The sequence below is a fragment of the Botrytis porri genome (genome assembly GCF_014898465.1).
Source record: "Botrytis porri strain MUCL 3234 chromosome Unknown BPOR_003, whole genome shotgun sequence".
Lineage (NCBI taxonomy): Eukaryota > Fungi > Ascomycota > Leotiomycetes > Helotiales > Sclerotiniaceae > Botrytis > Botrytis porri.
In genome coordinates this window covers 2,375,737-2,403,215 of record NW_024066077.1, presented here as the reverse complement: position 1 = coordinate 2,403,215, position 27,479 = coordinate 2,375,737, and the positions used below count along the sequence as shown (strand labels likewise).

At 35.1% G+C, this 27,479-nt stretch overlaps 5 protein-coding genes across 5 annotated transcripts; 4 read left to right on the top strand and 1 right to left on the bottom strand.

The window, feature by feature from the left end:
- Window positions 1–9,293: 9,293 nt before the first annotated feature.
- Window positions 9,294–9,827, bottom strand: EAF01_002775 (uncharacterized protein; the record flags this gene model as incomplete). The annotated part of the gene is made up of 1 exon (XM_038911029.1): window positions 9,294–9,827. The coding sequence occupies one exon, from the start codon at window positions 9,825–9,827 to the stop codon at window positions 9,294–9,296; it is 534 nt and encodes a 177-aa protein (XP_038773951.1).
- Window positions 9,828–10,738: 911 nt separating this feature from the next.
- On the top strand, window positions 10,739–12,337 carry EAF01_002774 (uncharacterized protein; the record flags this gene model as incomplete). Its single annotated transcript, XM_038911028.1, has 1 exon — window positions 10,739–12,337. The coding sequence occupies one exon, from the start codon at window positions 10,739–10,741 to the stop codon at window positions 12,335–12,337; it is 1,599 nt and encodes a 532-aa protein (XP_038773950.1).
- A 1,176-nt stretch (window positions 12,338–13,513) lies between these two features.
- On the top strand, window positions 13,514–14,191 carry EAF01_002773 (uncharacterized protein; the record flags this gene model as incomplete). Its single annotated transcript, XM_038911027.1, has 1 exon — window positions 13,514–14,191. The coding sequence occupies one exon, from the start codon at window positions 13,514–13,516 to the stop codon at window positions 14,189–14,191; it is 678 nt and encodes a 225-aa protein (XP_038773949.1).
- A 1,719-nt stretch (window positions 14,192–15,910) lies between these two features.
- Window positions 15,911–16,654, top strand: EAF01_002772 (uncharacterized protein; the record flags this gene model as incomplete). Its single annotated transcript, XM_038911026.1, has 2 exons — window positions 15,911–16,453; window positions 16,496–16,654. The coding sequence occupies 2 exons, from the start codon at window positions 15,911–15,913 to the stop codon at window positions 16,652–16,654; spliced, it is 702 nt and encodes a 233-aa protein (XP_038773948.1).
- Window positions 16,655–24,144: 7,490 nt separating this feature from the next.
- Window positions 24,145–24,933, top strand: EAF01_002771 (uncharacterized protein; the record flags this gene model as incomplete). The annotated part of the gene is made up of 1 exon (XM_038911025.1): window positions 24,145–24,933. The coding sequence occupies one exon, from the start codon at window positions 24,145–24,147 to the stop codon at window positions 24,931–24,933; it is 789 nt and encodes a 262-aa protein (XP_038773947.1).
- Between the last annotated feature and the right edge of the window lie 2,546 nt (window positions 24,934–27,479).

The window sequence follows — 27,479 nt, the reverse complement described above, 5'->3', positions numbered from 1 at the left end:
GAGTTAGAAAGATCTGCCGAGAGTGTAGACTTGAACGACCTAATCCAGGACTCCATCGAATCAGATGATCGTCTTTACCGATATCGACAAAGTCAAAGATCATACAAACCCCAGGGAAATCAAAAGCAAGAGCGTTACCGCAAGAATGAGGGAAGACCACGTTACAATCCACAGAGATATGGAGACCCTATGGAACTCGACGCTACGCACCACAAAGGTGGGAATGATGATCCGGAAAAGAAACGAAGACGAGAAAATAACTTATGCTTTGAATGTGGGAAAGCAGGGCATCGGGCAGCAGAATGTCGAAGCAAGAGAACAGGGGGCAAGAAGGGCAACTTTAAGAATAAGTTCGGCAAGGGCCAACTTAATGCCACCTTCACGCCACAATTGTGTGCTGTTAGCATGACAGGGCTAGCCACGCCACCACCAGCTTACGAAGAAGAAGAAGAGGTCGAAGGCCTCTCATGGGTAAACAAAGACCCGCAGTTAGGAGAATCATGGTCTATTCGGGAAATTGACCAATGGAACCGTCGTATCTGGAAATTTGGAGATACAGACGAAGGAACTATGAACGAGGACCTCAGCGTAACAGACGCTGAAGAGGGCGAATCGTATGAGGTTCGGTACGTCGATCAGCATCGAATTCTATGGTTTGGAATCACTACGAACACATCATTCATAGAAAGGATCAGTACCGATCACCTCCAGTGGCCAGACAGAGGAGAGCTATGGGAAGTGTTTTATCACCACACATCTGAAAGAAATGAGAATCAGGTTCTATTTTTATGCAGAAGAGTAGGAAAAGAACACCGGGTCCAGGCTCAAGCCATATTACCACCACCAGTTGTGGGTACGATAATGAAAGTCACTCAAGGGAACTACCGGTACACCCTATGGAGGGATTTACTTGATGACAGAGCTAGATCAGGGACAAGCGCTGCCTATCTAGAAGAGGAAGAACCTCGACGTGTAACATTTGCCGATGAGATCATCCAGAATAGCGAGAATAAGCAAATTACACCACAGCTGAATGCTACAGGACAAGCAGGACAAATATACTGCAGAGTCAAGATAAACGGACAAATACAACAAGCCATGATAGATTCAGGGGCTACAGGAAATTTTATTGCACCAGAGGCTGCAAAGTACTTGGGAGTCCCACTCCAGAAGAAACAAAACCCCTACCAATTGCAGTTAGTTGACGGACAGCTAGCAGGATCTGACGGGAACGTTTCACAAGAGACACGACCAGTACGAATGAGCATAACCCAACATTCGGAGGTTATACAGCTTGACGTTGTGCCATTGGGCCAACAACAGATCATCTTAGGGATGCCATGGTTGAAGGCACACAACCCAAGAATAGATTGGTCACAAGAAACAGTGACATTTGATCAGTGCAAGAACGGTCACGATGACACGTTCAAGGCGTCCGCGAGACGTAACACGCGCCAAGGAGAGTTGAACGCGAACAACACCGGCGACGTAGGACACCCAGTCCAGGGTCCTCCATTAAGAGCGAAGGACAGTACACCTCCTCTACAAATGCAGAAGCCAACGACACGGCATGAAATCGCAATCAAGGCAAAGGAGCCTATGATACCCGAACAGTACAAAAAATATAAACATGTTTTTAGAGAACCAGAGAACCATGAGGCTTTACCAGAACACAAGCCATGGGATCATGAAATAATATTGGAGGAAGGCAAGATGCCTGTGCACACCCCAATTTATTCAATGTCGGCCGATGAGCTGAAGACGCTCAAAGAATATATCAACGACAACTTGGCCAAGGGATGGATCAGAGAATCCACGTCCCAAGTGGCAAGTCCAACTATGTGGGTACCCAAGAAGGATGGTACTAAGAGACTAGTTGTGGACTACAGGAAGCTCAACACGCTTACAAAGAAAGATCGATATCCACTTCCATTAGCTACGGAATTAAGAGATCGATTAGGCGGAGCAACAATATTTACCAAGATGGACCTACGAAACGGGTACCACTTGATTAGAATGAAGGAAGGCGAAGAATGGAAGACCGCTTTTAAGACAAGATACGGGCTATACGAATATCAAGTTATGCCCTTCGGGCTAACTAACGCACCAGCTACTTTCATGAGACTTATGAACAATGTACTGTCGCAATATTTGGACACCTGTTGTATATGCTACTTGGACGACATCCTAGTATATTCAAACAACGAGGTCCAACACATCAAAGATGTCAGCAACATTCTTGAAAGTTTAGCCAAAGCCGATTTGCTATGTAAACCAAGCAAATGTGAATTCCACGTTACGGAAACAGAGTTCCTAGGATTCACCGTATCAAGCCAAGGGCTCAAGATGAGCAAGGATAAGGTCAAGGCAGTGCTTGAATGGAAGCAGCCAAACACCATTAAGGAAGTACAATCCTTCTTAGGATTTGTCAACTTCTACCGAAGATTTATCAAGGGTTATTCAGGGATTACTACACCCTTGACCACATTAACCAGAAAAGATCAAGGAAGCTTCGAATGGACCGCCAAGGCGCAGGAGTCCTTCGAAACGCTCAAACAGGCAGTGGCCGAGGAACCAATACTGTTGACATTCGACCCTGAGAAACAAATCATAGTGGAGACGGACTCCTCGGATTTTGCTATAGGGGCAGTTTTGAGCCAACCAGGTCAAAATGAGAAATAGCAACCAATCGCATTCTACTCTCGAAAGCTATCACCAGCCGAATTGAACTACGAAATATATGACAAAGAATTACTGGCGATAGTCGATGCATTTAGAGAATGGCGAGTTTATTTGGAAGGGTCAAAATACACAGTACAGGTGTATACAGATCACAAGAACTTGGTTTACTTCACCACAACGAAGCAGTTAAACAGACGACAGGTCAGATGGTCAGAGACCATGGCCAATTACAATTTTAAGATTTCATATGTCAAAGGATCAGAAAACGCTAGAGCCGACGCTCTTAGCCGAAAACCAGAATATCAAGAAAATAAGTCGTACGAATCGTACGCTATATTCAAGAAAGAAGGCGAATCACTGGTTTACAATGCACCACAGCTCGCAGCTACGCATACATTGGAAGACAACCATCTCAGGATCCAAATCCAATCATATTACGACCAAGATGCCACAGCTATACGCATACGCAAGACAATAGAACCAGGATTCACAATAGAAAACGAAACCATATACTTTCATGGGAAAGTATACATTCCGAGTCAAATGACCAAGGAATTTGTGACGGAACAACATGGGTTGCCGGCACATGGACATCAAGGAATTGCAAGGACGTTTGCAAGAATCCGGGAAATCAGTTATTTCCCGCGAATGAGAACGATAGTTGAAGAAGTTGTTGGAAGTTGCGACACCTGCATACGAAACAAGTCATCACGACATGCTCCGTATGGTCAGCTCCAGACCCCAGACATGCCTTCTCAGCCATGGAAGTCCATTACATGGGACTTTGTGGTTAAACTACCACTCTCAAAAGATCCTACTACAGGAATTGAGTACGACGCGATACTCAATGTAGTAGATAGACTAACAAAATTTGCATACATGATACCATTCAAGGAAACATGGGATGCTGAGCAACTAGCATATGTGTTCCTAAGGGGCATAGTAAGCATACACGGAGTACCAGATGAGATAATCTCGGATCGAGACAAGCTCTTTACCTCGAAATTCTGGACTACCTTGCTAGCACTTATGGGTATCAAGAGAAAGCTATCGACATCTTTCCACCCACAAACAGATGGTCAAACAGAGAGGACCAACCAGACAATGGAAGCATATCTTAGATGCTATGTAAATTATCGACAAGACAATTGGGTAGAACTATTACCTATGGCACAATTCGCATATAACACATCGGAAACGGAAACCACGAAAATCACCCCAGCACGAGCTAATTTTGGGTTTAATCCACAAGCGTATAAAATTCCGATACCACAAGAAGTTAATGCCGAATCAGCGATAGTACAAGTCGAACAGCTGAAAGATCTCCAAGAGCAACTGGCTCTTGATCTAAGATTCATATCTTCCAGAACAGCAGCGTACTACAATACGAAACGTAGTATGGAACCTACGCTTAAAGAGGGGGATAAAGTTTATCTGCTACGACGAAACATCGAAACCAAGAGACCAAGCAATAAACTCGACCACAGGAAACTGGGACCATTCAAGATTGATAAGGTAATAGGAACGGTCAATTATCGGTTAAAACTACCAGACACGATGAATATCCACCCAGTATTCCACATATCCTTACTCGAACCAGCACCACCAGGAGCGCCGAAAGCGCCATTTACAGAAATCGAACCAGTCAACCCGAACGCCATATATGATGTCGAAACAATACTAGATTGTAAATACGTCAGAGGCACAATCAAATATTTGATCAAATGGTTAGATTACCCACACACCGAAAATTCATGGGAACCAAGAACAAACCTCAACTGCCCTGAGAAGTTGGAGGCGTTCCACCAGCAATATCCGGATTTGCCCAGAAAGAAGGAGAATCCATTGAAGCAAGGATCGAAGGATCCAAGGAAGAAGAATCGAAAACAAAGGAACCGTCGATAGGGCCAGCAACAGAGACAGACGCCAATTCCTTTTCTTTTTCAACACGCTCATTTTCTAACCTTTCCTTCTCTTCTAGAGCATCGAGCTCATCTAAAGTACGCAGACCACGGCGCAGCATATCGGATTCACGCTTCAACAAAGCACGCTTTTGTTTCCGCAGACGAAGAACTTTAGCCATCGCTTCCTGAGAAACACTTATAGCGCGTTCTTCTTCCTCCTCAAGTCTGGCCTTTTGGCGGTCCAGACTATCCCAATCACTATCAGAAGGGCCACGAACGTCACATCTACGCCCTCGGCGGATACATTCAGCACACCGGGAAGAGTCCGGAGAAGATACAACACATTTGCGCTCTTGGCGTTCACACAAAGAACAAGACGACATTTCGAGACCGCGAGATTCAACAAGACGAGCTAAGCGCAATCTTTCCTTTCGTTTGTGAAAATTATCAGTCATATTGAGAGAAACAAACCATAGTACGACTATATTCCGAAGTGGGGTAAGCCGTTACTATATAACGCTTGGGACAAGCGCTAGGATAAGAAGGGGATAGTGTTACGACGGCATCCAACATACCGCGTCACATGACATAAATTACACGTGATGGAGCGTCAAGGAGCTTCAGCGCTCCTGGAGCGCGTTGCGATCCTTAACGATCCAACATATAGGAGAGGTCCTAGGGACCAGGAGAGAGAACGAAGGTCTATATAAGGGAATGGGTTTCATTACAATGTAGAGCTTCGTGCTCAAGAACAATCATTAGTTTCATTACTATAGTTACGAGAATTGCAACCAGTTACCAACCTTATTGAATTCCTACTTGAAGTTTAGTCTAAACCACCTCGAGAGAACTCTAGACACTTCCACGTGACCCTAGAGGCAGCTCCCGTAACACTTCCGACCTAGCACAAATATGGGGTGACCTTTCTACCCTTCAATTCTCTTCTTCTAAATCCCCACGCCCTCACTTCTCGAATTGCCATTCTAACAATCAACTTCTCATCTCCCACTCAAATCTACTGTCATCAGATTTTTGATATCCTCTGCATGAGCCAATTCCATCTTGGTACTCATCCCGTTCATAACAATCCTCACTAAACTATCCAGAAAGCCCCTCAAGGTGCATTCTCATCCTTCACTAGACAAACATCATCACAGTCACTACTATTTCCCGCTTCTATTATTGTAGCGATCACTCCTCATTTCTCCTATCTTATCCCCTTTCTCACTACCACCCACGCACAGCAGTAAGGTTCCGAGGCCAAAGTCCATGGAAATTGCGGATATAAAAACCATCAATACTCAATTGTATTTCATTACCCTTAAGAGTAACTATCGTATTGACAAACAATATGACCTCAATTAACGATATAAATCATATGAGCTAATGTGGACAATACAAGCACGAATCGAATATTCGCCAGGTATAACTTTCAGGCAGGAAGGTAGTGATACCCCGTGTACTCATGGAGAACTGCGATTACCGATTTGAGTCGGTGATTTGTTTCTAGGCGACTACTAGAGAATATTCAAAAGGGAAGAGAATCCAAGATTTGTGAGATAAATTGCGAGTAGGTACACATACACTATATAAAAAATCTGGCTTTGGATTCTTTGGTATTGGTATGAAGATAGATAGTAGTATGTCCAGAAATTTCCCTGAGGTTATGTTCGTTTTCGAAAGTTGTGTTGTGTATCTTGTGCTTATTCATCAACACAACGAGCTTCTCGAAACCTCTAAAATTTTCTGAATCCTCGAAATTATTTTGTATATAAATAAGAATCTTTTTTTCTATATTCCTTCATGCTCAAGATTTCCCCTCAAGGTTTTTTTCACCTGCTTACATCTGTAATACGTTTTTAGGATACTATATAGGCGAGCGAATCGGAATTCTGTGAGAGGAATACTTTCCTCTGGCATCTGTTAAAAGAAGCAAGGAAGTTTATGACATCATTAGCTCTTCTAAGGTACATAAGTCATACAATGCTCAATTCAATACAATTCACTGTGTCATTTCGCCCCGCTACAATTAGTATTGATTCATTTTCTTCTATTACGACTACATTTTATTTCAACTAACGTAAGTCATGGCGTAATGCGTCTAATGGCGTAATGCGTCTAATTGTGGGGGACCACCCCATCAAAAAAGCAACAATTCAACAATGGTCCGTCGAAAAAGTTTAAAAGTGCAGGAAATGGAATCTCGACTTTCTGAAGCAGTATTAGGAGTTCAAAATGGAAAGTATAAGTCTTTATATGAAGCTGCAAAAGAACTGGGGCTTTCTAAAGATACTGTGACGCGACGCGTCAAAGGGGGTTCATCGCGTTCTGAAGCACGTCAATCGCAACAGAAACTTTCTGCTGTACAAGAGAATGTACTTCTTAAGTGGATAAAGCAATTGACAATTAGCGGCTATTCACCAGGCCATCAGTTGTTAAAAGAATTGGCTGAGGAGTTACGTTCAAAACGGACTTATAATTTGGATTGCCCCTCATTTGACTCCCTTGAACTCCCACCACAACACCTTCTTGGTCATGAATGGGTTCCACGATTTATCAAACGACATCCTCATCTTACAGTTGTTATTGGCCGTCGAATTGAATCTGTAAGAATGGATGGTGCAACCAGGGAAACATGTAGTACTTGGTTTGACGCGTATCAAAAAGCGATTCAGGATTATGGAATTGAGAAGAAAGACGAATATAATATGGATGAATCTGGACATTCAATTGGGACAATGGAATCAACTCGAATTATTATCGATTCTACACTTCGTACAAAACATCAAGCACATCCAGGCCGTCAAGAGTGGATTTCAATGGTAGAGTGTATTTGTGCGGATGGATCCATTCTTCCACCACTCGGGATTTTTAAAGGTAAAAATGTCCTTCAAAATTGGATTCCGAAGGAAGTTCTTGGTAGCTGGTTCTTTTCAGCAAATACAAAGGGCTGGACAAGCAATCTTCATGGATTAGAATGGCTAAAACGCGTTTTCGAACCTGCAACTCGTGCAAAAGCAGGTGGCAAATATCGGCTTCTCATCTGCGATGGCCACGATTCTCATATTAGTGGAAGCTTTATAGCTCACTGCCTTCAAAATCGAATTGTACTTCTTATACTTCCTCCTCATACCTCGCATTTGCTTCAGCCACTTGATGTTGCGGTTTTCGGTCCATTGAAAAAACGGCTCACCGCAGCACTTTCTGATTTGAATCAAGCTCAACTTGTACGAATACAAAAGATTGAATGGATGGAGGCATATATTAAAGCTCGAGCCGACGTATGCCATCATCAAAATATCGAATCGGCATGGCGGGGAGCTGGGTTACATCCATTTAATCCACAGAGAGTGTTCCGTACACTGGGTCGAGAGTTTACCCCCGAAGTCGAAATATCCAAAGAACCAACCCAATTTGATATTTTTAACCAAGTCTTCGTCAATAGCTCACCCCCGGATGTAGCAATCTTACAAACAGCAAATAACCTTTTAAATTCAACAATTGAAAATGATACGACTCTTTCAACCCCGGTTCGTCAATACATTCGAAAATTGACGATTGGGAGTGAGCAACTTCGAGCTCAAAGTATTGTTCACCAACACGATGCGAATAATTTACGAGCTATTATGAAGAAACGTACGATACGTAAGAAAGGAAAGAGACTAGTTTTGAAGGGTCATTTTCATATTTCTACGCAAGAATTATGTGATGCAGTAGTGGAAGTCGAAAAAGCTACTAAGGTACAGACAATGAAAAAAGGAAAAGGGAAAGGGAAAGTAATTGAATATGAAACTGAAACTGAAGAGGATATTGGAGAAGAAGTTGAAGATGAATCTGAAAGTGATACTGGAGATTGTATTATAGTTGATTGTTGAGTAATTGAGATTTTAATAGAGTGGTTCCCCGCAATTAGACGCATTACGCCATTAGACGCATTACGCCATTAGACGCATTACGCCATGACTTACGTTATTCATCCGCATTCGAACAGCAGTCAATATGTCAAACGAAGATAAAAGAGCAACACCAAATGCATATGGTTGTCTCGATCCCACAACTCAAACTCAATATGTGACTCTGTGTGATTCGGATCTTGGGCGACAAGTGGCCACGTTTACTGATCGCACTGAGCGAAATGCTTTTATTATCAAAAACGGAACGGAAGCAGGCCACAGATCAAGCATCTCAGCACCCCAAATAAGAAATCCGAATGTGAGATGAAATGGGCGAGAGTGGGAGAGCATTGTTGTTGAAACAGATGAAAAGAAGCAAACATGAAATCACTGGAGATTTGTAAGTAGCTATATCTATCATCTGAGGCAATTAGCTTCTAGTTATTAAAGGCTGAAATTCTGAGGCTTTTTAGTATAACATAAATCGATTGATGAGATGATGATTATACAAAGATTGATATAAGATTGTGATTTTTGGGATTTTTGGGATGATAATAGTGATCAATGAAGTTGAGGTGTATTCTTACTGAGAGTCATAATATAAGGTTGGCTTGGAATATTGGACTTCTTTCATCAACGATAGACTTGACAAGGTGGTTGGGACTTGATAAGATGCTTTCATGACACTTAAATTACCAGCTAATCCCAATGAAAACTGATTCAAGCATATATAAACTTCTCAAATCTCAAGTCAAAAGCACGAAACTGAATGTTATCTATTATTAATTATACTTGAGCGCAAATCATGTACGTATTAAGCCTTGATCGGATACACCCAGGAAACCTTGCCCTTGAAAACTTCTTCGCTGTGTACGAAGTCCAAGATCCGCCCTTGAACTATATGCGTGGCAGCGAAATGATTCGTCATCATATCGTCGAAACTCGGTATCAGAGGAATTACATGTCGATCCAGCAGTCCATACAAGAAATTAGGCCAAGCAGACATCCGGGTCACTGCTGCGGAAAGGTTGTAATCAGACTTCACATATTCGATGCGAGTAGACTGACAGCGTTGAAATGCAATGCTTAGCTCCTCTTTGGAAGGCTGGTTACTGGCTCCGACAGATTCTATACATCGATGCAACTCGTTGACTAGAGCAACAACGTCCTGATTGCCGTTATTGAGTCCCTGCCCATGGTTCGGGGTGAACTTGTGTGCCCCATCACCTGCAAGAACAATGCGGCCCCAGTTCCAGTGTTCGACAATCCCTTCCTCCAGATTTGACATGCCTGCATGATATTTTTTGGCAAAGACGTCCTTGACCTTGAGGTGATCGTTGATAGGCATTTCGGCATGCTTGGCAGCGAATGCTTCGACATCTTCCTGACTTTACCATGCCCTCTTCTCTGTAGGCTTCTCCAGATATTCGTAGATAAGCGCCGAAGCAAATAATCGTACGACCATGGGACAACCACTATTGCTAAAGCTGTCATAGCCCACTTCCTGCCAATATCATCATAATAACAGGTTACTACCCAACAACCACACGGACCAAATATCCCTTGATTCCGATCAACCCGGCATCAACTGGGGGTTACTACTAGAGCTACGAGGCCGTGTGTAGTTAGTCCCCCTATATCCACAGTAGGCACTTTGAGCCGTACTAGGCTCTTGAATGCCAGAAATCAACGGATCCTGTTTGCAAGCATTTGTGTAGAAGTGCTAATATTCCGTATCTTCCAGAAACTCTATACGTTTTGGCATCTTGATTCCGTAATCATGAATAAAAGACTCAACATGAATCATAATATAGATACTGAAAACTCACTCCAGTGATATATTCGCTATACTCATTATCATTGCATCGTTCGCATTGTTTCTAATATAGTTTGATTCACACATCGTTCTCGATATCTTGATAAGAAGCATTAAATAACATCCCATTAGACTCAAATTAAATTTTTGGAAGACTTTTTATGATCGAATAGTCCATTCTCAATCATCTTACGCATTTTCTTCTCAGTGGTTATCTTGTTCTTTAGGAATCGCTTGCGAGTTGTAAGCAATTCATTGATCCTTCCTTGCAAAGAATCTTTTAAAGTACCTTCTAAGTCAAATACCCCACTTTCCGACCACCCCCTCTTTTCGACCACCTCAAAAACCACACCGCTTTGAGTAATTATAAAATTTATACTTTGAATAACTCAACAACGCTTCAATCAATTGATTTGAAATTTTGATATTATTATAATTGTGATATGAAGAATAGATATACCGAAGAAGATATCGCAGAGGCTCTTAGAGCGATTACAAATGGAGCAAGCATACGAAGAGCTAGCTTGGATTATGGTGTTCCACGTACCACACTTCACGATCGAATATATGGTGGAGTTTCGCATCAAAAAGGCGCCCAAATACTTCAAAAGTTATCTCCAATTCAGGAGAATCGACTAGCAGAATGGATATTAGTACAGGAAGCTCTTGGTACTAGCCCTACACATCGTCAAATCAGAGAGATGGCAGAGCACCTCCTTATTGTACGAGGGGAGGATCCCTCACTTGGAAAGAAATGGATACATAGCTTTTTTCGAAGGCATCCTAATATTGGAACTAAGAAGCAACATCAAATCGATTCTGCACGAGTTTCAGGTGCTACATCTGATATTATTAAGAAGTGGTTCCGGAACCTCGCAATCCCTGAAATCAAGGCTATTAAGCCGGCCAACAGATGGAATATGGATGAAGCAGGTATAATGGAGGGTCAGGGTCTTAATGGACTAGTAGTAGGAAGCACTGATCGAAGATTTATTCAAAAAAAGCAACCTGGATCTCGAATTTGGACCTCTTTTATAGAATGCATTTCAGCCAATGGAAAAAGCATTACTCCCCTTGTAATATATAAGGGAAAATCAGTTCAACAACAATGGTTTCCAACAGATTTGACTCTATTCAAGGGTTGGAACTTTACCGCTACAGAAAATGGATGGACTACAGATGCTACAGCTTTAGAATGGCTGAAAAAGATCTATATCCCTCAAACTACCCCTATTCAGCCGGAAAATTCAAGACTCCTCATTTTGGACGGACACGGAAGCCATGAAACTACAGCATTTATGTTAGAATGCTTTAATAACAACGTATATCTCTTACTTCTCCCACCACATACGTCACACGTACTACAACCACTCGATTTATCTGTGTTCTCACCCCTAAAAAGTGCATATCGAATCGAACTTAATAAATTAAGTCTATTATCCGATTCCTCACCAATTGGAAAGCGCAATTTCCTTTCTTGCTATCAGAAGGCTAGAATAGAAGGTTTAACTATTCAAAATATCAAGTCTGGGTGGCAAGCTAGTGGTCTTTGGCCCAAAAATATGGCTAAACCTCTTATGAGTCGACTTTTGCTTGAAAATAGCAATAGAGAGGTTTTATCACTTAATCCTGAATCTGATGATGATCCTATTCTTCAATGGAATATATATTCATCGTTTATTCAATGGAAAACCCCTCAAAAAGGAGCCGATATCAGAAAATATAGAGATATAATGATTCAAGAGAAGGAGATCGATTTGCCAACACGAAGATTACTATTTCGCAAGATTATAAAAGGATTCGATGCTAAGGATTATGAACTCTTAGAGGCAGAGAATAAGATTAGAAAGCTAGAATATCAATTAGATGAAGCATTACCTAGAAAAAGGCGAAAGGTTGTGGTATCTCCAAATTCGAAGTTCGCAGGGATTAGAGCTATAAGGCGTACACAAATTGAAGCTGGAGATCGTGAAGATGAGGTAGATGATAGCTCTAGTGCTATAGAAAGTGATTCTACAGGCGATTTCATTGAAGTTCAATAGTTATTGAGTTATTAAAGTTTTAAGTGTAGATAATATGAATTTTTTAGGTGGTCGGAAACAGGGGGTGGTCGGAAAGTGGGGTAGTTGACTTATATAGGAGTGAGTTTTTGACTCAAAAGGTTCTATAGATGGGCATTGGTTACATGCGAAGAGCTACGAATATTGGGGATATCACGGACCTCTAGTAGTATTATCAATACAATATCAAAGTTAACATCAAATAGTCAGCCTAAATTCTGAACTAGATGTGACATCGACCTGATAGTAGACGACGTGTGTGTACAAGACAATCCAACAAAATAATGATTTCTTCAAGTCGTGATCATGAGAAACTCGGAAATAGAAATGTATATCATATAGAAGAATACTACAGGGATTTCTCCATCTTGATCAACAGCCAAATGAGAGCGTGAAAGTTGATAAAGCTCATCGGACTATGACAGAAAGATAAGTAGCGTGCTGTGGAAACAAAATGTTCATAGTGTCACGATACAATAATACTCTGGAGATTCCCTGGAGTTAAGTGAATCCCAACTACGAAAACATTCAGAAACTCTCTAGAATCCTAAATAACTTATATTGTGACCGTTTAAAAGGCATGCAAAACTATGGTTATCTAGCTGTTAGCTTGACTTAAATGACACTGCAACTTATGGCATTTTTAATAGACTCATTCCGTATTGTAAGAAATCGATATACAATGTATCTCAACTTGAATACGGGGTACATTACGGTCAAATTTTCGATACGATTGATGAATAGCCTCACTAATCATACGTGTATATAAAGTAATCAGCAATGTCACAACTGTGACTGGCTAGCCGTACTATTAGCTGTGCAATACCTAGGTATAATTTGATACGTCGATACGTGCACGAGTTACGGCTGATTTTATGGCACAGATACATGAACTTGTTTCGGGACCAGTAGAAGAGCTTTCTGCAGTTAGCAAAGTGGTATTTAAGGGCACTTCTTTTTCTAGAATCCAGAATCATAGTACAGTACATTCTCCAAACATTCCATAAAACCCTTCACATTCACAACGAAGAATAAGAACATTCAGACTCGCAAGCTTCTTCAACACATCCTTTCAACACATCCTTTCAACACAAAATCTTTCGTAGTTTACACTACACATAGTTTTTAACACCTTAAAAAGTCACTAGAACCTACACGATGGGTTCCAAACACGCCCGCGGTCAAGCACCAGTCAAGCGTGTAGCTCAATTTTATGCCGAACAGAAGGCAGCCGAGAAACTTGCTATCAAACAGCAAAAGGAAGCACAGAATCAACAGGCTCAGCAAGCAAAGACCCAACGGTTGGCACAAGAGAAGGCTTTGGCACTTCAACGTGTTTTCAACTTCGACTACTCTACTCTACCTAAGCACTCTGCGCTCAAGGTAGTCAAAGATGCCGGCACCGGAACTGTCAAGTTGCACATCAACATTGGCATCATTCATCACCAAAAGACAGACAAGGAGGTCAATCTCAATATTGTTCTTTCCAAGTACACGGATCTTATCACAAAGGTTGAACTCAGACTAGTAGCTCCGACATATCATAAATCCTCTGAGGTTTACTACCTTAGAGTCGAGAACATCATGCGGACTATCAACTGCCTTAACAAATTCAAGATCGAAGAGTTCCAATTCGTGGTCTCACTCAACAACGCCTTTAATTTCAATCAAATGAAGCTCGCAGCTGCGGCATACGGCTTGAATTTCAAGGACTGGACATTGGCTACGGAGATTCTTAGGGTTAATGGTAGATTTAGTGTTGATATTGGTAGTCCATGGGACCGTAGATCGGCTGATTTATACACGGCCGAATTCTTAATTCACAAGGAGAAGTGAGGTAGAGTCAAGGAGTGGAGAACGAGGATGACGGTCTGGCTATTGGTATGATTTATTATAGTGATGCGGGAAGGTATGAACAGGGCTTTCCCTCGGGGTTGCCATGTTTTCGGAAGAGACTATGAAAGCCTTTCTAACTTTTCACAAAGATAGAATCATCTAAATGGAAAAACCAATACCTTAAATTGTTGTGCCATTGATGAACTTTGAGTCTGTCACTGATAACATCGTATAACTAACTAACAAGCTAACAGAATAGTAACTTATCATACAATCTCTACATGCTCGATATTGTAATTCCCTCAACATGAATCCATATTAGATTGAATTTTATACATAACATGAAATTAATAGTTCTCTTGCATAGAAACGTTTGAGGAGAGAAGGCGAACGACATTACGTCTTCACTTAGGTCAAGTAAGTATGCGTACTAGATATTGCAGGGATATGGCATGGGCACCGTATTGTTGTTTATCAAAAGGTGTTACGAACTCTCTACTCTCAGCTCTAATGAAACATTGATAAATCCTCAGATAGTCATAAAAATGATTTTTCTCGAATTTATTTGAGAGTTGACACTTAGTACTATCCCTCCTTTTTAAATTCCTTCATGATTCCTGAGTATTTCCTTGAAAACTTATCATGTTCTTTCCAGATTCGTTGAACAACGTCGTGTGATATACTATTTACAATCACTAACGTTGCATTTGAAAACTTGATCTTATAATGAGCAATTCCTTTCATATATTTTGCAGATGACTCTGGTGATTAAAAACTCTAGAGTTGCATCAATAGACTATGTAACAGGTACTCTATCTGATCTATAAATAAAGTTGTTTTAACAATGAGAACAATTCGTCTAACTTTGAACTCTAGTATTGATTAATAAGTTCATTGGAGAACCATTATTATATGCTTCCATCTGTGAATGTCTTTTTATTAGAATATCATTGTATTGATTGTAATGAAGGTGAATGTTAAGCGAGCTAAAGTTAATGAATGATCAATGGGGAATTAGGCGAAGGAAGAACTCACAGACTGTAAAAAAAACGAGATTTTTTCCGGAAAACTAACCAAAAAGATCAGGTATTACCCTTTTGAGCGGCTGGTTCTACTTTCACATGGTAAGAAATAATACGTGTATCATTTCATACAATAGAAATCTCGCCAATGTAGCTATAACAAGTTCCATAGTGAATCATCTCAGAGAGAATATACACAATGTTTCCCTCCATTATTCATGTAGGAAATGAACCACGTCATAGTTTATCTAGACTATTATATACCAATGATTTAGGTAATTACGGTTCAGGTACGGCAAAATTACAAGACTCGTTTAATGTATTAGAATGAATCACTCGCTAGAGACACTAGCGTGACCGAAAGATGAGCTGTTGTAATACATTATCTATATAAGCATCTCTCTCGACCCTAGAATTCCATTTTTTTTAGAAGTATCTTTCTTACAACATTCAATCTCACTTACCATCTTCCACCCGGAACAAACAATACTTTCAATACATTACAACTTTCACACAACTTCACAAAGTTTCATCACTTCATACTCTTTTCTCGAAGGTAACGACTTCCCCACACTCTTACTACCCATCTATTTCATAGACTAATACAAGTACATAGGTTCTTCAACTTTCAGACAGATATTCAACCAATACCTAACAACAACTTCCTCATCACATTCTTCCATTACTTTAATTCAAGATGGGTAATAAGAACAATCGCGGTCAGGCCAAGTTTGTACCAATGTCTGTGAAGATCACACAGGAGCAGAACAAACAGAAGGACGAACTTACTGCGGAGATGTCAGCTGCGGACAAGGAGTGGTATGAGCAGAGAGCTGCGTGGAACAAGATGCAGTCAGAGAAGAGAGCTGCATGGAACAAGCTTCAGTTGGAGAAGAAGGCTGCTGAAGAAAAGAAGTTAGCCGACAAGAAGATCACTGAGGAAAACGCCAAGAAAGTGGCTGCAACTATCCAGTATGAGTGCATCCAAAAGCACTACGCAATCGTTCTTAGAGAGAACGGTGATGAGAAGAAGCTTTTCATCGATCTTAACTTCATCGCTGATCCGCCAACCGATATGATGGCATTGATGAAGGTCCTTCCAGAGTACGCTTCATCCATCACCAAGGTTCAGATTAAGATGATCCAACCCATGCAGCACGGATCCCGGGCAGTTTATCAGCAACGTGTCAATAACATGAATAAGTTCGTTGAACAACTCAATTCTTTTGCACTCACCGAGGTCAACATCCTCATTGACATTGACAACGAGGACAACTTCTAGCAATTGAAGCTGGCTGCGGCTTTCAACGGCCTTAAGTTTGAGGATTGGAGCATGGAGTACCAAATCATGACCAGTTCTGAACACTATCGAATTGAGCGATATAGCTCTTACGGAAAGCGACTCCGCGGTGTATACCGCACTGATTTTGTTACTCAGTAAGGTTGCAATCTTTGTGACAGTGTAGATGTTGCGGAGAACCTTTGCAGTACGGTGAACCTTGTTCTACTCTCGCATTGGTAACCGCATGGGGGAGGCTTTGTTGGGGAACTAGCTAGTGTGAGAGGATTTCATCACGTGGGAATGAGCGACACTCAACTGGCTGATTGACACTCATTTGATTCTTTACTTCGGAAGCGAGTGTTTTGCTATGTCCCAAAGGGTTCGGACTTTTAGCTTATATCATAGCAATAACTACCACCTTTTACCTGACTACATGTGCCATTTGATTCTGCAAATAAGTGATAGTTGCTAAACTTCTGAAGTGCCACAATTTATTGTCTCTAGTACAATTTTGAAATATAGGTGTCCCTCAAGTCATTGGGGGCTATGAACACTAATTCGCATAGTTGATAGCTTAATTTGTACCATTGAAGTGATAGTGTTGGTATCACCATGGGGATGGTGAAGTCAATATAGTATTATAGTTTACATTATTGTTATATTGCTTAAGGTTCTAAAAGCTAGGGCTACAAAATGTATTGTTGTAGTATTAAAAGATATTAGTATTAATATTAATATAGTTATATGATCTTTATCCCAATACTAATAATTCTTTAAAATTGCTGGATTATATTCTTCTAGTTAATACCTTTTTTATTTATATAATCATTTATTCTTTTAATTTTTTTCAATCTATTTTGTAACTTTAATCTTTATAATATTATTATTAATCAAATCTTTTAGGGCTTGATATAGCTTGAATTTAGTTATTATATTTATAGGGTTAGAATTTTTATTAATTTATTTGATCTTTATAATCTTTTATTTTTTATCTACTTTTTAAATCATTATTATATTAATTATTAATTTATTTTCATTAATAATTTTAAGTTTTATAAAACAATTATAAAGTGATTTGAAATCGATAGATATGATTAATAGAATCTTATAGTTCGGGAAGATCTTGTTAATTATGCTTTTAATTGTTATACTAATATTAAAGTCTAAAATTATAATATAAAGTTCTAATACTAATATGCTTTTAATAACTTTCTTATACTTGATGGATAACTAATGAATAATATTAGCTTTGTTGTATTTGTTTATTAAAATAATAATATATTTAATTTGAAAGAATAAATCTTTGTTATTGGTAAAGAATATATTAATGAATATAATTAGTTTTAAAAAATCTATATTAAGTAGAACAAATTATGGACCTTTTTTTGAATTATTAATTTACTATTGAATATGCTTATTAAGAGAATTGATATCTTTTCCTTTAGGATTAATAGTTTATATAATATAAAATAAATCAAAAGCTACTTTTAATTAATATATTATTATAATATATATTTCTTAAATATATTATATAATATATTAATCATTTATTATTATAGATTTTCTTAGTTTTCCGTATGTTTCTTATATATCGAATAATTCTAATTTAATTAGGTATAGGTTTTTATATTAATTCTTTTAATTAAAATAAATTATATTATTATCTCATTAAATAATTAATTTGTTATTAAATTTGAATAATATATTTGATATAAATGTTTTATATTCTTTTATTATAAACTTAATATTATAGAGTTTTCTTTATTTATAATTTACAAATTTGTTATTAATAATAATGAATATATTATCTATTTATAATTTTATAATACTGAATATTATATTGTTCTTAGTTATATATAGAAAATATGAATTGTAAGTTAATTATATTATTTTAAGGGTATTAGTATAATGCTTATAATAAATATTAAACTAATAGTTGTCTGCTTTTAGAATACTATATAATGATTGTATTATTTACAGAATAAAACCTTCTGGGACGTCCATCTTCATTAATAATTGTATATAAAACCTTCGGATTAAATTCAATATTAATTGTATATATATTTGTATAATATTATAAATACTTATAGTCATTTTGCTCTTTAAAAGTATAGTTATTACTAATAGTATAATTCATTAATTGACTTGTTATATTATAAATGATTATATCAAAATAGTACCTTTTCCTTAATCCTCTTATATTTATATTATTAATCGAGATTTTAGGAATACCTTGTTAGTTCTCTTATTTTTCATTTTATTAATAAACTGTAAATTAAATATTCTTATATTTTCAGATATATTTATAATCTTTACAAACTAAAAAATACTATTTTCCATTAAATTATTAATCTTCTTTCATTTTAATTTAATAAAAATTATTGATATTGAATTATTAATAGATATTATGAAGTAATTTATATACTTAATATTATTGAGTTTATTATTATCTGGGAAATAGAATGTTAGATTTAATGCTCATTCCTCAAATTCAATATAATTGATATTTTTGTTTATAAAAAGATTGTTAATATAGGAATTATAACTTAAAAAGTTGATAATTATAGGAGCTAAGGGTTTTTGGATAAATTTAAAAGGGTTTTCTTTTTGTTTCTGCTTTGTGTAATAGTTGGTGAAGTAATTGATTTAATTTTGTTTATTTTTAGTAAAATTGTTCTTTTATTCTTTTATAATATATTTTGTATTATTTATACTGATTATACCTTTTATATATCCTTAATAGATTGTTTAAATTATATTAATTTTATTACTTATATTAATTCAACGGGTTCTTTATAGGGTTGGTTTTAAGATTGATCCTTTTTTTTTTATATAATTTAATTTAGATAATATGAAACTTTATTAAACTATTTGTTGATTATATAGTATATATTTTATCTTTTATTCCTAATAAATAATATAGATTTGTTTAACCTTTATATTCTTTTTATACTTAAACCTTTAAATTAATAAATAGATTGTATAATATTATTATAAATGGTTTATTATATTAATTTAATGTATTTAATACCTATCTTATTGCTTATAACTTGTTGATTTTATTTATTACCTTTTTAATTATAATCTATTATTATAAAACTATAAGTACTAATAAATCGAGATTAATTATTTGTAAATATATTCTAAATATTAAGAATATTAGAACTAGTCTGTTTAATTCTATAATATTGTTTACTACTTTAATAATTATTTATAATATCATCTCTTTTATTATAGAATTTCTTAATTCGTCAACAATAATATTATACACTCGTTTAATAATTATATAATAATGTTCAACAATTCTAATTAATTAATAAACTTTAATCAATACATTCTTTATTTTAATCAATATAATTGTTATATATTATATGAATTCCTTACTAATAAAGTTCTTTTTAATATTATATATAATATAATCTAGGGGATTGATATAAATATTTATTTAATATTTTCAAAATGTATTAAAAATATACTTCATAATAATATTATCTAATTATTATACTATTTGAAATTGTATACCTTTATTAATAATATATAGAATAGAATTAATATTGATATATATTATATTTATTATAATTAAATAATTGAAATCAATATTATCTTATAAATTAAACTTGAATCGATCTAATGATTTTCTATACTTTTGATAATATTAATAGAACTTAATAAATTTATTAATCTCGACTTATATAATATTATTATAACCAGTTTATTAGAATACTTATAAAAGTTTATATACTAATAAATAACCAAAGTAGTAATATAAATGTTATAGTTTTATATTAATAAAGTAGTATATATTATTATTAATAATTTGTTATATAAATTATTATACATTTATATATTATAAAAGTATTATATATCTATTATAACAAATATATAAGAATTGTTCTTCTATATTACTTATAATAATCATATCAAGAATGTTATTATAATATATCAAATTTGTTTATATCTTTAAGAAATAATAAGAATAATGTTTCTATATTTATAATATAAAATTCAATAATTTCTAATAGTAAGTTTAATTGTATTAAATCAATCGATTTAACTTTATTAATTCTGAATACTATATTTACAACTCCTACTATTTTTATATATAAGATAATATCCTTAATTGTCGTCTTATATATTGTTCATAACCTATTATTAATCATTATATTATAGCTATATTAATAATAATTCCTTGAAATTCTCTTATATTATATCTATTAATATATATTGTACTCTTAGATTGAGATTAATATATTAAAATATATATAAGGAATTTATTGAATAGGTCCTTAACAATATTTTATTTATTTACAAATTTATTCTAGGTAATGAAGCTTAAATATGGTTTTTATACAAATGGGTTTTGAAGTTCGAATTTTATGAAATAAGCTACAACTTCACTGTTTGTATTAGAGTTAGAATCTTCAATAAATCCTTTATATTCAATAAGAAATTGTTTAAAGCTTTTATCGAAATTATTACTCTTAAATTGTTTCTTATATTTATATCAGGATTCCTTATATTCCTCTTTATTATATTAAATTGATTAGCAATCTTTCTTCTTATAAATAAAGTATTTTTTCTTTATGTATAATTTAAATAAATATTAATTATCTTATTCAAAACCTTTACTTTAATTATATTTATCTTAATTGTAATAATATTTATAATTAATATAGAATGTTATGGCTTTATTAGAATAAGCTTGTTCCTATATTATAATAATTGAATATAACTTTTTTAAAAGATTTAGAGTGTCTTTAGTAAAGCGAAAATAAGTTAGAGAGTATGTTTATATTAGAGTGTATATAATAATAATCTTTTAATAAAGTAATTCTTCTGTTTTTATTATAAAGCTAAATCCTTTATATATATAACAAAATTTCATAATTATAAATTGTAGATATTAAAATATTATCTTTTTATTATTATTTGGTTTTATTATTATATTCTTAAGTATAATAGTTTCTTATTATTGTATAAGGTTGTGCTTATATTTTGAACCTTTAAATATAGATATTATTAAATTATAAATTCTAATTATTATATTGAATAAGTTATCTAGATTTATATAGTAAAAGTTAAATATAATATTAATAAGTATAATAAAAAATATATTTTTTAATAATAATACAAATATATTGATATATTTATAATTGTTAAAAAAAATCGAGAATTTGTAAGCAAAATTGTTATTTTAATTATTATATTTGTTAACTTTATTATAAAGTTTTATAAGGTTATTTAAAAGCTAATTAATATTTATAGATTTCTAAGGAGATAAAATGTTTTAAATAATATTGATATCTTTTAGATCATTTCCTTCTTTACTTTTATAATGTTAATTTTAATTTAGAATATTATTTCTTTTATTTATATTATTTCCTTTTCTTTTATTTATATTATTGTTATTATGAGGTGGATTATTGATTGATTGTTTGACTTGTTGTTGTAGAATTATATTATTATCGAATTAATAGAATATTTATATCTTTGTTAGAATTGGTTTTGATTGTTTTTAATTAAAATTTTGGAGATTAAATTGAGAGTATAATTATGGTGGTATTGGGATGGCTTTAATATTGAATTGTTGAGTAGATTAAATAGGTATTAGTTTTATTAGATTATAATACTCTTTTATAAATAATAAGTTGATAGGGAGATTGATGATATAGTCTTGAATCATTAGTATTTGTTATTATAATAATAATTTTAATGGAAAAGGGATATATAGTTTATATTTCTTAATACTTTTATTCTTATTATTATTTCGATATAGATTAATACTTAATAGTTTAAATGTAGTATTTAAGAATTGTAGAAGTCTATCTTAATTATGAATAGTTTGTCTAATTAAATTCTTTATTTTAATTATTTTGGGAATAATTAGTAATACTTTTAACTTTTTTGTAATTCTTTTAAGTATACTTGGTGATTGAAATTGAAACCTTTTTTTTTAAGAGTATTTGTAATTTCAGAATTTAATTATTATTGGAATATTATGAATTGTATATTGACTAGTGTTTTATTAATTATTCACTTTAAATAGATAGTATACTTTATAATAAGTAATCTATATATATAAAGTTTATATTATAACTTATATAATAATTATATTTTAGCGAATAGAAAATACTCTAGTTTAAAAAGTTTAAAATTTATAATATAATCCAATTATAACTTTTTATTATAAAAATTACTGAATTTATATTTATATAATTTATATTTATAGAAATCTTGTATTTCCCTTTTATTTATATAATAAATATCGAAAGGATAATCTTCTTATCGATTTATCATTAATTTATAATCGTTAGGCATAATCTCTAATGGAATTAGAAATTCAGTAATGGATTTAATAAACTTAGTGTTGTTAAGTTATTCTAGAGCTAAATATTCGACATTTTTTATATAATATTCTTAAAATATAAAAGAATTTATAAATAATTCTATTGTATTTAATGAATAACAAGTAAATAGTAAAATATTAATTTTGTTAAGATATAGTAAAGTTTAAATTCAAAGAGTATAATACTAAGCTTGAGCTGAATATTATTAATTCTTATTCTTTAATATATATTATAATAAAGAATAAGATATAAATTAAAATTAGTATAAAAACTATTACTACATTATTAATTATTCTTATCTATATAAAGACAAATATCAAATTATGCTGGAATAATATAAGAGTTTATATTTCTTTAAAGAAATATCAATCTTAATTAAAATTATATATTATAATTAAAATTAAGATGTTAGGCTTCTAATCTATAATATTATTAATCAATGTTAATATTATTATAAAAATAATAAAGTCAATATAGTATTATGATTTACACTGTTGTTATATTGCTTAAGGTTCTAAAAGCTAGGGCTACAAAACGTATTGCTGTAGTGTCGGAAGACGCTAGCGTCAACGCTAGCGTAGTCACATGATCCCTATCCCAACAGATAGATTTCCATAAATGAAGACTTAGAGTTTGGAAATATTGATACTTTCGATGCCCTAATAGAGTCAGCAACTACGTCTAGCTTTAAAGTGAGAAATCTTGGAGTAAGTGATGCTAGTTGACATAGATGGGGTTTAGATTCTTATTCAAAGACAGAAAATTCAACATCTTATTGCAACAAAATTGATCCGTGAATTCATAACTATCAATCCTGGTAACTCTATTAACTGCCTTATCCAATTCCACCACGATACTTCAAAGTCTAAAAAATTAAGAATGGACGCTTGGTTGACGTTCGAGAGCTTACTTAGAACCCGAGATTTCAGTCTCCATGCCTGCAAGAAGCGTTTAATTGTCAGGCCTTGGAAGTGAGGAATGATGCTAAAACAATCTAAAATATTTAAGAGGCCGTAGTGAATATAGATATGTGACAGCTTTGCTTATAAATTAAACTTTTGATTCGATTGGATACTACGGCCCCTAGCATAGGTGGCTGTACCTATTCGTATATTTCACTCTGAAATTAAATGACAATATACCCCGCAATAACAAATACTTCTATAAGAACATCCATATCCATCTTTTAGAAGGAACAAAAATTCAAACATCTTCCCATACTCAAGAAACTTCCTATCCGAGAATTACTTTCACTCAAACCTTTAACCTCTTATTTACCGACCGATTCTTTCCAAAGTAGAGATGACTCGCAACTACCACGATGATGGTAGCCAATCCATCCAAGGCGAGCAGACTGACATCAACCATGGCGATGGCAGTCAATCTGTCCAAGCAGAGCAAGCCGTCAAAGTAGAGCAGCCTACTCAACAAGATGAACCTGTTCAAGTAGAGCAACTTGCCCAACAAGATGAACCTGTTCAAGTGGAGCACCTTGCCCAACAGGATGAACTTGCCCAACAAACTGAACCTGTCCAAGCAGAGCAACCTGTTCAAGCAGAGCAACCTGTTCAACAGGATGAAATTGCTATCAATGGATCTAATGTTCTAGAGTTCGACTTCTCGACCCTTCGTCAACACCCCGCCTTGACCCTTAAGAAGACCGGCGACAACGTTCAGATGATTATCGACCTCGATTTCTCTCAGCCGGAGTCACCCCCAGATATTGGAGCTCTCTTACAAGCTCTTATGGATTACGCGGAGATTATCAGAAACGTCAAGATTCTCATCAAGGCTCCCAGACAGCATCGCAATATCGCGACGTGCAAGGGTAGGCTTGCTAGAGTTTCCATGGTCATCTTTGTTTTGAACAGCTTCCATCTCAAAAAAGTGGAGGTAATCGCCCGTCCCGACGACCACTATAGTTATAAGCAACTCTGCCTTACTATCGTCGCATATCAGCTGAAGATTCGCAACTGGACCTTGGCATACGAGGTTTTGGGTCTCGATGGTAAGTGGGATATCCCTATAAACAGCGAGGATGAATTAAGACTTCGTCGTCTTTATAGAAAGCTTTTCTTAAAGAAACGTTAATCTTTTCGACGGGAACCAGATTTTCGTCTACTACAATCATACAAGATCTATCTGTTGTAATATGGATGTGATTGGTATGACATTTTTGGGGAGTGGAACAGGATGTTCGGAGGAATAATAATTATTTTATTGCGGTGTTGGTTGTCACATTGCATTGATGCCACAGGGTAGCTGTTATTATGGGAAAATTGTAGCTAGGTAAAGGTATTGTAACAGGAATGATTCGGATATTCCGTGATATAATACCATGATAATCAAAATAAAACCTATTACACAAATTGAACATTCATGAAAGTATATGCCAGTTAGTGAATGGCGCAAAGCTCTCCAAATCGAATTGAAAATGAATGAACCATGAAGAAGATGATGAAATTGTTGCAATCATCTGACATTCTATTATGTGGCCTGAAAGTTTTACGATGTCAATATAAGCAAGAAAACCAAACAGTAAACTTTGACCTGCCAAGATACTTAGATAATACAGAAACCATACAGAAACAAACTTTAAAAAATTGAGGTCCGAAAATAAAGTGAAGATGAAACGATTGACACTTTCTAGATGCTTGTGCTCTAAGCTGTTTGTAGGCCTCGTTCACTGTAATACATGACGACTTTGTCGCCATGTGGATAATGTAGAAATCTCATAACTTTCTCATCGTTAGGACAATACTAGTTTACCAACGCGTTGGGCGGGTATTGGCTGGATATAACGGAGGAAATCTCACGGCGACAGTCAAGGATTCTCAATATACGGTGGTATCACTCCGATAATCTATCGGAAATGATTGCAAAGCTTATCAAAGAATACAGATGTCTCGAGAAGAAAAGGATTTCTCGTCTCCTTTAAGTCAGAATATTCCTAGGGAGTGACTAAGATTACACCCATGTGAAATCATAGGCTCTTTTTACTTGAGGCTATGAACCCTTCATCTGCACTTTCAATTGTGTCAGCAGTATACACTGACTCAATCTCCATGTCTTCGCCAGCCGTCTAATAGGGCCCGAAGGACTTCTGCGACATTCTCTTTAGTATTATGGGCACTGGATGCTGTACTGACTCTCCAAGCACAACGTTCTTACAGATAGCACGACAGAAAGCACAGGATATGAAAGTCTTACAAATTGCTACCACTCAATTTGACTCAAGCTTTCGACGACTTTCCCTAGTGTATCTTGAGCGCCACAACTGTGCACGGCGGATTCGTGCTGCCGAGTTGGTGTGAAAGATGACAAATGCTTTGGTCGAGTGAATGTTAACAGTTTATTCAATAGAATAATGGCATATTGGCATTGTGATCCCCCATTTTTCTTGCTGTTGCTGTTGCGCTTGTTGAAAATGGAAAGCTCTATTTTTGAGAACAAGATTGGCTGCCATACCAAAAGACATATACCTTAAGTGTAAAAACTAGCCAATAAATCTTGACGATGTATCATTTCATTTCATTTGTAGCATTCAAAGATGTAGAAGTAGAACCATAAGTATAGATTCTTTTTCAACGGAATCCTAGCTCCTTCAATTGGTCACTCTGTGGATGAAAAATCTTTCCCCTCCCCTCCAAACCAACTCCTTCAACCCAAGTCTAATTTATATCATTTATAGGTCTAGGTTATAAATCCGAAATATCAAAGCAATCAAACAACCAATCAAGAAATCTCGTTGGGCTAGTGGTCATGCCATCTGTCTCACAGAATTCTCACATGAGTTTTCAAAGAACACAGAAGATCGCAGGTTCAAACCCTGCACGGGATATTTTTTGTTATTTTTTACACTGAACCTCTGTAGATAGAGTAAGTGGAAAGAACTTTGATGGAAGTCATCCGGATTTTGGGGTGTTTGTTTACAAGTGTTTGTACTGGAAAGAAGTGGGGCAAATGAGGGGTCTCGCTTAAGGGGAGTATAGAGATTCTTCGAATATTGGACTCGAAAAGTTAAAACTGCAGCTCGGGTCATGTATCCAGTGACTATCTTCTTTTGTACTTGTCTTCTTGTGCAGCAGATGCTTTTCGTTTAACCCAGTAGTTCTTTTAAGGTTGTTCACTTATCACAATCTATTCAATAATCCCAGTTCTAAATGTGACCGCTTCTAATCCTGGTAAATCTTGCTGTTTAACGACTGTAGGTAAGATATTTGAAGCGTATTTGGGTTGCTTATATGTTCTTCATTGCTTGCTTAGGTATGAAGGAAAGGTAAGAGTTTGAGCCATCACTCACCGCACCCTAAGCGATTTTACACCAAGAATGATCATATTTTCAACTTTTGAATCCCTATCTTTTTCTTCAAATATTATTAAAATTGAGAAAAACTTCAACATTTTATTGATAATTGGTCAAATTACTTTAATAATAATAAAAACTCTATTTTATTTCATAGAATTTCAATAATGTGAAAGAGAACAATATGAAAATCCTTAAAAGATTGTATATTTTATATGGAAAAAACATTATTAGTTAATAATTTTCCAAAAAATTAATTTTAAAGCTTTAATTTTTAATTATAAGAATAGCGAAAAATATTTCAGTCATTTTTTCCTTCTTTCAATTATAA